This window comes from Ptychodera flava, chromosome 19 (assembly GCF_041260155.1).
Source record: "Ptychodera flava strain L36383 chromosome 19, AS_Pfla_20210202, whole genome shotgun sequence".
NCBI lineage: Eukaryota > Metazoa > Hemichordata > Enteropneusta > Ptychoderidae > Ptychodera > Ptychodera flava.
In genome coordinates, this window is record NC_091946.1 from 28,604,599 (window position 1) to 28,614,856 (window position 10,258).

General features: G+C 40.3%; 1 protein-coding gene across 1 annotated transcript; it reads left to right on the forward strand.

The window, feature by feature from the left end:
- Positions 1-382: 382 nt before the first annotated feature.
- Positions 383-8,624, forward strand: LOC139119165 (uncharacterized). The gene is made up of 6 exons (XM_070682831.1): positions 383-906; positions 2,125-2,199; positions 2,460-2,516; positions 2,835-2,997; positions 4,736-4,899; positions 7,223-8,624. The coding sequence occupies exons 2-6, from the start codon at positions 2,128-2,130 to the stop codon at positions 7,526-7,528; spliced, it is 762 nt and encodes a 253-aa protein (XP_070538932.1). The 5' UTR covers positions 383-906; positions 2,125-2,127; the 3' UTR covers positions 7,529-8,624.
- Positions 8,625-10,258: the final 1,634 nt, after the last annotated feature.

A 10,258-nucleotide genomic window follows, 5' to 3' on the forward strand; every position in this document is an offset into this window, starting at 1 on the left:
CTTTAATTTTACAACCTACTATCGTATGGAGGAGAAACGAGACGAGGTACTTGTTTCGTTATCCTAGACTTGATTAAAAAGACGGTGATTTTTTTTAATGGAGTCATTTCAAAGGAACGTAACTGCACCGTCCAGCATGCTATGATCATCGTGAGAACCACACCCATTCCTTCTGGATTTTTCGATGAGACAAGAATTTTACTTCCCGATGAAAAACAAAATTATAGCGGTTCCTTACGATTTTTATATCGCGATGGTTCCTCCTAACCTCACCTCGGAGTACCCGAAGACAATTTGTTTTATGATTCGAAAGGCCAGACAATGACTGACTGGCGGTACGTTGGCGGACTGCTATATATCAGTGTGAGGTGTTGGTGATGACGTGTACCCTCTTCACATTATATGATTGGTCCGTTGTCTACGCTTGACCTAGTTACGGCGACTCTTAATGCGGTCGCGTCGAGTGAAAGTATGGCCTTGTTGACATACTGTTTCGTCGCGTCGTGTCTAGACATCAAGCGATGGATAAGAAGTGGCCCTGCAATGATCCCTCAATGGAAAAGAAAAGAAAAACCTTTAGATTTTTTAGTAGTATTACAACCATTTCGCAGTCAGTATGCAAGAAAAGCAATGACACAGTTAATTGCCTACAAAAATATACCTATTTGCATCACCTCAATAGTGAGGTGACAAAAGGCATTGGCACGTGCACGGGCCTAAGTTGTGATGTCATGCAGGACAGCAGGAGATGTCTCAGATGTCTCGCGTACTTTCCAAATCGTCATTCCGGTGTTACCCCAAATGTTAATAAAATGCGACATGCTTAAGCCTGGGAGTCAAAAATTTGACACTTTCAGTGAACTGCACAGCACACAAGCAACGTGGGGACATAACGACTGTTAGAAGGTAGGAACACTGATCCGTATGCTGTTCTAACATCTATGGTTCAACAAACACATGTTTATATAATACACTTTACCATTTCAATGCGGTATGCCCGATACACGGAAGCATATCTTTGCTTGCATTTCATATTCATTTTACCCAGATTGAGAACGAGGCGGCAACAGCAGTGACTTGAGATTGTATTTCCATTATGTGTTGTCATGATAAACCTGTTACTATCTATTCTGCTTTAAACGTCTTTAAATACTAGTCCAAGGTCATAGTCATGTACAGTTTGTGTTGACAAGTTGAACATATTGACGTGATATGGAGAATAGAACAAGAAAATGCTTTTTTATATAAGAGAGTACACAAATAGTCACAGCCGATCAAGTAGCCCTATGTGTATGTGGCGATTACTCGATTGTTGGCTGCGCTGCCTCCGTACTCTGCAATACACACTCATGGATCAATATGATATCAGAGGAGACTGTGGTCCCTATTTGGAGCGCGGCGAATATACAAACACACTACCAGAAATAGGACTCGAGAGTCGGGGGATCCATTTTGGCGCCAACTTGCCAGCAAACGTTAAATCAACTCTCAAAGACACCCGACTTCGTCAGCATTGCCAAGACCATGGAGGTGATGGAAGCCAGACAATGAAACAGATGAGCATCGACTTTGACTTGACATAACACAATTCAAAGGATTTGCCTCGATTATTTTGCTTTCCCTTTCTTCTGCCGCTCTCTCTCTTTTCATACCATTTTTTTCGAAAACCAAATAGTGAGTAAGGAGGCGACCAAACCAATAGCCGAGTACTCGCACTGTAAACGTAGGGCTACGTACCGAAATGGATCAAGCGGCCAACTGAATATTAGAGGGCCGAAGCGTCGAAGACTGTTTAATTTGCCCTCACCCCACCACATCTGTTATATGGATTGTGTACTAGTATTTAATCCAGTCGGGTGATATCGGCAGTTTCTGCTGATGTGTAGTTTCATGATAAAACTCTTTAAAGTTTACCATCTGACAAATTTTGCAGCGTATTGAGTCGCCTTGGGCATGTAAGTCGGTGTGTATCACACGTGAGCGCACACATAGTCGCATTTAAAGTACGTTTATCATACAGACAGTGGCGCGGTCATCCTCCGCTTCACTGTCTATAGTTAGGGTTTATTTGAAAGTTAATTTCAGTTCCGTCATTTCTTTCACCGATTCCTATCCAACTTGAAGACCATGGCGTATGCATCTTCAGGACAGATCGCCGGCACTCAAATCTATCCAAGTCTCTTTGAGCCAATTAAGCCTGTAAGTGAATTTCGTTGCATATGTCAATACGCAGCTTTTCGTGAAGATTTTGATCCAACAGCTAAGGTCACACTGTCTTGATTTTTCCTGTCGAGAAAGATAAAGATAAATTTTCGGCAGTCATAAAAGTAGGTGAATGTTTTAACATGATTCCAGCAAAGGATTGCAAAATTTTGAGGGTCAAAATGCCCTCTCACGCCGATGCCATACAGTGTGTTTAATTATGTACGGGCCCTAAATCATTTCTTTTCGTTTTCTAGCAATTACCAAACGAAGAAGAGCGGGGAGAGGTTGCTTTACCATCAGCACCTTTAGTTGTAAGTTATAGAACCTACATTTCGATCAGTGTAATACTGGTCCACTTATTTATAGGTCAAAAATTCATTCCTCATATATGAGAGAGAGAGAGAGAGAGAGAGAGAGAGAGAGAGAGAGAGAGAGAGAGAGAGAGAGAGAGAGATTGCCTCTTCTCTAACTCGTCTTCATTTCTGATGTTGCCTGAATCTCCCAATTAGTACACAGTCATTTTGTCTTTACATTGAGTATATATTTCTTGTTATGTCTTGTATGTATCTGTATGTTACTGTGTATGCCTGGCTATATTCATGTTTTCCTTCGGTTTTCTTTCCCAACAGCGATCGCTCATACTGTGGCCCAACAATGGTGATAACATTCGTATCCACTCCATGCTCAGTAAGCAGCGAGACGGATTTCTGCGGGTTAAGAACGAAGCCGTCAGTTTTTTCGACCAGGGCTCTTTGGTGGTGGACGCTAGGGGACGGCTCGAAAAACTCAACAGTAAGCAAGTTCGTTCACCTTTGCACCGGAGCCGCCGAGACACGTGACACGCTGATCGTGTGAAAGGAAACCATGTAAACATTTATTCCACGAAAAGCGTACTTTTACATTCATCATAACTATGCTTCGCTAAATTCTGTTTTAATATGATGAAGGCAAAAAGAGAATGGACGTATGGTATCAATTGGCTATGATGAAGGAAAAGTCATGTTCGTTTTTAGCAACCCGACTCCTTCACATCCGCCGCAAGTTATGTTTTTCGTCCGTAAACAAATTATTCGATACTTTAGGAAATAAATGAAAATCACGCATGGCGCACAACGCAGTAACAGAAAAAAATGATTTCACTCACGTCAGTATAAACTCACCTTTTGAAAGAAAATAGAGAGTTAAAGTGCTCAAAATAAACAATTAATAAAGCATCTTTTACAAAGAGTTCTTCCTCCCATTTTTTTTAAATCGGCGTGAGTTATATTAAACATTTGATTGATTGACTTCCTTGTTTTTCTGTAGTTTGATTTTTGTTCGTAGTACTTTTTTAAGGTAGTTTGCGCCTCGAAAATGGAGATTTAAACATGTGCTCAAAGTTTTCTCAAGCAAACTTTAAACCACTCTTTTACGGAATCAAGAATGAAAAACTGAGGTCAAATTTTGGCACTAGAGAAACAATTTACCTGACTTTTACTTTAGGCCTATGAAATCAAAATGGCTGCCCTCCCTGTGTTAACTTTATAGGGGTGGATAAATTTCAGATTTTCACAAAGTTAAGTAGGTGAGAACTTTATTTTCGCCTTAAGCTTTAAAATGAGCTCCCACAAGTGGTAGAACGGAAAATATTTTAAAAGTTTTAGAGCCCGAATATCTGTCCCAGAGGTACATCATACCTAATACGAGCACAGACAAATATAGAAACAGACTAGCAACGCGGCATGCCTTTTGTTCCATGGTCGTCTCGGTAGACTATTGCCTTTTCATATTAAAATGAGCTTCAAAGGTGTTAAACTTTTAGAGACTTTGTTTGTGGTTGATAATTGCACGAGATTATGCGAAAAATACGATGAGATGGCATCGTGCTGCCAGTCGCGTAGCAACCATAGTTACTTTGTGAGCTCTCAGGGTAGAAACACTGCTTCACGCCAATCAAAACATAACCTGCCAGCAGTTTCATAAACATGTCCTTCCTCGACAAACGTGTAAAAGACGGTATGACTGACCGTAAACCATTGAGTAAAACCAGACAGTATCGATAAAAGACTTTCAAATTTGGTTCAAACACACTCATTATATATTCATAAAAATATGAGAGGAATTTTTAAAACGATAGAACTCACTTTCCTGAAGCTCAAAACACTCCCGTTTTCGCCAGCACGCCAATTCCGCTCAGCACCACACGACAACAACAACAACACAAACTTTGCCGAACATACTTTCGCTTAACAATTGGCGAAAATCCGAAAATTACCGAAGGATGCATGGTCGGCACTCTTCGGAAAAGAGAGGCGAGAGCAACCTGAGGCGAGGCGAACATAGGATGGGTTACGTAACCGCTTCACGCCTTAAACAATACCCGTTGCTAGTCTGTTTCTATTTTTGTCTGTGATACGAGTAACGAACAGACTCTACAGGGGACCATACATTAGATAAAAGAGTCCATAACAAAAGTTGACATCACAAGACCTGGTATTTCGTTTGACGAAACAAAAGGAAACATAAATTGCTTTTCTTGTTTCTCACACAGCTCTGTTCAGATTTTACACGACCAGGGAAAGATCACAGCTCCAGAATCAAGACGAAGTACATGTATGGTTGGGCATACCAGGAGAACGTATCGGCAAAAGTAGACACGATGTGTACATGCTGAAAACTTATCAACAGGGGAACAACAAAATCATCGTCGCAAAGGTAATACATGAGCAAAATCACGTCGAAATATTGTCTTTTACAATAGTTTATGGAATTTAACCAAGTTTTTGACAAAAGTATAGAAGAAAGATTAAGCTGCATTCACAAACAAGGCTCCGGAGGGGGCGGGAAAATTGACGGGGGTTTGAAAATATCAAGGTTCGGTTTTGGGGGCATTCTTTATGTGACCGCAAGTTTTGTTTGGGAAAATATTTAATAATTTATCCCTAGACTACCATGAGAAGTGAATCAATATTTTTTGGTGAAATTCCGATATCATATTTGTTGTCCACATCTTCACTTCCAAACACCCCATTCTAATCAACTACATTTGTATAAATTGCCAAACACTAATAAAAGCACAGATTTAGCTAGTTTAGTGTTGTAAAAAAATATTCATAGTTATTTCATAGACTGCCATGTATTGCGAATCAAAATTTTTGATGAAACGTATCTACATGTAAATTTGTAACCACCCCGTTCTAATCAAGTACATTTTAATCAATTATCAAAGTCTATAAATGCACAGATATTGCTAGTATTATATTGGAAAAAATTGTTCATAGTTATGTATAGACTACCATCTGTAGTGAATCAACATTTATCATGAAATCCGAAAATCAAATTTCTTGCACACACATGCACTTTTACCCCCACCCCAATCACAGTACATTTACATATTTTGTATCGAATATAATCATATGAATGTACAGATATAGTTTGTTTTTAGGCGAAAAGTATTAATAGTTTGCCCAATAGACTCCCGTGTATGAAGATTTGATATTTTGGACGAAACACTATATCACCAAATCTTACCTTCTAATAGTTGCGCAAAAAGTGGTGACCCTCCCTCAAAGGAATGCGTAAAATGTCGTGACCTTTCAAAAATGCTTGCCCCCCCCCAAAAAAAAACACTGGCCTTCCCCTTGTAATTTCTGTCCAGTCCCCCAGAGGGGGGATTCCAAAATTATAGAGTGTGAGAAGGGGGCACTTGAATGCACTTTGAGTTTATTAGGGGGGATTTGGAAAAATCAGACAACATTTTTGGACTCTCCCCCCCCCCCCTCAGAGGTGTGTGTGAATGCAGCCTTACAGCCAAGAAAGCGACATTTACTACTGAGAGCTTGCCATGGCGTTTTCAACGTACTTTTACGTAATCTGTCATTCGCCAACACCCCGGGGGGGGGGGTAACTCCCATAGATGGCTATACGGGGAGGGTCCGCGCGAAAGGGGTCGTTTTTTTGCGCTGTTTGGTATCAGAAAGGGTATACTTTTCACGAGGTGTTGGTTTGAGAAAGGGTCGGGTTTTAAACACAAACTGACATTTGTTAAAAAATCATACTGTCAACACTGGAAACCCATGTATCTACATCCCAGATCTACCATCAATATTTCCGATCTGTCGGTTTGACTGTTGGTACCCCTGGTACGCAAGGCGAGTGAGTCGTATCTGTATACGTATGGTATTGGAAACGCAGCTATCTGTTGGCAGGGTAGCGTGAGTTGCTATGCGGGTCAAAGGTCAACCCCGCCACTCACATAGCAACTCACGCTACCCCGCCAAGAGATAGCTGCGTTTCCACAACTAGGTATCAGAAAGGGTGGGTTTTTTTGCTCAAAACTGGTATCACAACAGTTTGGGTTTCCATGTTCGTGCGGAGCCCCTCCGTACTATTAGCCATGGAGTTACCCACCCGGGGCCAACACTCTTGGCTAAAATTATCCGAGCTGTGGGTCTCGCAACTCGGCTTTGAGCTATAAGCCCCAGGTCAACATACTCTGGCGAGATGCATATTTAGACACAATGGACAGTCAGAAACGAATGGCTTTAATCTGCCTTTGTTCGTGCCAATCAGAGATTTTCATGAGTCGTTTGAAAACAACAATAACCTTATTTCACAACACCATTACAGAGGCTATGCTTCGCTTCCTTGACCAGTTCAGAGGCTTGTTGTATTCTCTGTTGGGTCGGCCAGTGGTAGGGGGAGGGGGGGGGGTTCAAAATGTAAGCCCAAAGGTTGCCATCGGTGTCGCATTCACACAAAGATTCAAACGAATGGAAAATAAATTTGAAGGGGAAACGCGTGCCTTTGATACCAACTCGAAAAAAATAGTTAAAATTATAAGTTTAATGATAATTGTATGCCTGAATTCTGGTAGTCCACCTCTTATGGAGCATCTATGCCAGATACGACAACACATGACTTTGTTCTCAAGTGCGACAGTCTTTCACCAGTTACGCTTTATTTTAGGCAAAAGACGTTATTCCGTCCTGTAGGCAGTAGATCTTATTCTTTCCATTTTCCTTTTTACACTGGGTAGGCTTTCAAAAAAAGTCCGGATGGCGATATCTTCCCACCAAACAACGTCTCCGCCAACGATGCGGAATTGCTGAAGTTCAGGATTGACTATGAGGGTAACGGTATCTTTTCAATAAGGGACAGCGAGGTGTGGAACCACCTGGACCAGAACCAACAAAGGTATCACTACCTGAGAGTGAATGCAAATGGCGTGATCAGTAGGGTACGAAGGAACCCACGCCTCCACCGACTAGAGTATAACGATCCCGGCATGCTTTTCTATATGATGCATCTTGGGAAGGACGGTGATCTAAGCGATGGAAACTGAGTCCGACATTCGATTGACAGTTAAAGGCACTGTAGCTGTGACTTTTGATGATTGTTAGCTACTTTTATGTTTTGTGTATCAACCCCAAATTCTTGTTCTACTTCCCAAAGCATGTTGAAACACCTATATTTAGATGATCAACAGAGCGGCGTCTATACGTGTACAATACATTGCTATTGTTCACATTAGAATTCTACTACGGATCAGAATTCACACGACAACGATAAAAGTGCAGTCTGCATGTACAGGCAGAGCTGACAAGCTCAATACTGTGTATTTGATATGCTTCGGGAAGCAAAACAAGAAACTTCATTGATACATAAAACAAAAACACACACTGAAAGACTCGCCAATAGTTACAGCCGCTGGTCCTTTGAGGTACATATGTACAATTCAAAAGCGATTGCATTTTCATAACCCTTCAGAAAGTCATGACGTGCCCCGAAAAATTTTCGGAACGCAATTCCTTTCAAAGGCCACCTTAATGTAGTATGCACCTAAAAATACAAAGAATTTCACTTTTGCTTCAAAGTTCCGTTTGAAAATGTTAAATCATTCCCCGTTTAAGTCAAGAATAAAAACATCACAGGCCACCGTGCAAAATATGATACAAAAATAGTGAAACAAAAAACCGATATATTCTAACGACATTTAAAATTGACAATGGCCGCCATCCCTGTGTTAATAAGAAGAAAATTAAAGTTATCTTAACTTTATTTACTCTTTTAGTTTTAAAACGCGCCCTACAAGTGATACACCAAATCACTACTTTGAAAGTTTGCAAGTCCGAATAGCTGTCTCCAAGGCGCACATTGTTTTGCATTTTACCGACAAAATACGCGAAGTAACACTGGGCATGTCATTACTACCAGTAATTTTAGTAAGTTATGTGAGATATTTATTTTGCCAGAACCCGAGACCTACAACTTATGTATTTGCAACTGTTAACTTTTAAAAAAATAATTTATAACTTTTCTATTTATTTTATGTCTAATGTTAGACTGCACAGACATGTGTAGACGCTAAAAGCACACACGCATATAATTTACGGTATTTTTAGATGTACCGAACATTTAATAAAGGAAATTTATTCACATATCTTGATGAAAGCCTATTTATCGTAATTAAAGGTCAATTCAACGGATTCTAAATTGATAGTTGGTGGGCAATCTTGTTGGATTTGAAATAATTTAGACGCGTTTCAGGGTTGGAGAATTACTCCTTACGTTACGGTGACGGAGAAACTCTTAGTTTCATCGCCCCATCCTTTCTTGAAAATGAACGTAGCGTTGACATGGGTTTCTTGTGCCCCTGGTGCTTTCGCGGAGAGTTCGATGGCTCGCAACGGTAAGGGAGCCGTCATAATTTACGGCCGGGGTCCAGAAGAATCAGAGTGGAGTCACTCAAAAAATTGAAAGCAACAAGACGAAGTTGCTCAAAACGTGGAGAGGAAGAAAGGGGGTTTGGCTACTCAATTTTTTGGGGAAATTCACCGAAGCACTTAGTTCAGTTATGAAGTGATATAAATATAATAGAAAAGAATGAAAAACACTATAGATGAAAAACAGTAACATTTTATTAAAAACACGGTACAATTTGATATATGCCACTGTGTTGTGACCAGAGGTGAAAGGAGACATGGGTCATAGAGGAATGCTCTTAGTAGATACCATTATTAATGCACGTGATCTGGGACAAAACTTATCTGTTGTAAATTCACCGTTTATTATCACAGAAACATATTAATTGACTGAAGTTCAAGTACTATTTTGACATTCAATCATACCCATCCAAAGTGACAAAAACAATACTATATGGTTGGATACTGGTTATAGGGTGAGCGTTTATGTCTATATTTTGTTGTTACTTTGAATTTCATTTTGTTGATTTCTCCTTTTTCAACCTTCATGAGGCATTTGATGATAATGTTACAGGGTAAACCAGGATTTGAAAGGTCTGCACTATTGCAGTTGTATCCGTAAATTATACATGTATTGATATTTAACTTTGCCAAGTTTACAAAAGTGGAGAATCAGCCAACATTTCTGTGTTAGAGAGGGGGTACCCATGGCAAATTCATTACGGTTGGCTGGGGGTACTCGAAATTTCGGAGCTGCTTATGTATGTCCTCCACCCCACTCTCAGGACGTAAATAATGACGGCTCCCTAAGGCACGGTCATCTCTCTTTTTTTGTTTGGGGTCATTGTGCGGTAGCGATGGGTGAATTAGCAAGTCGGTATGCAGTTTAAAAAACCGTCGAAAGCTGCAGGCATATCAACTAACCGCCAAAACATGTGACTGCACCGTCCATCGTTTTCAAAAGTGTTGACCCAAGTTAGCTCTGCCAGTTGGCTGAGAACTGATTTTTTTGTCATACAGAGTCATACAAAAAATATCACAGCTATTCACGATCGCTTTCTGTTTGAAAAGTTAAATACATTACCGGTCTGTTATATCTTCCCCACTTAGAAAGAAATGCTACTTTCCTTTTCAGAACATCGTCCTTTTGAGAATTCAATAACAGGAAATACGCTCTGACTCATTATTTCTCAAATGATCAATGTGTCCGCCTTTACGACAAAAGTTGGCAAATATTTTATCCAGAATCCCTTCCGCGATTATTGTGGAGAAATATCCGGATCCGGGTTCTGAACATGTTTAGTTCAAATTTGTTCGGCAACCACGTACTGTGTACCACTGATTGCATTGTCTGATATTGGCAAGGGTCC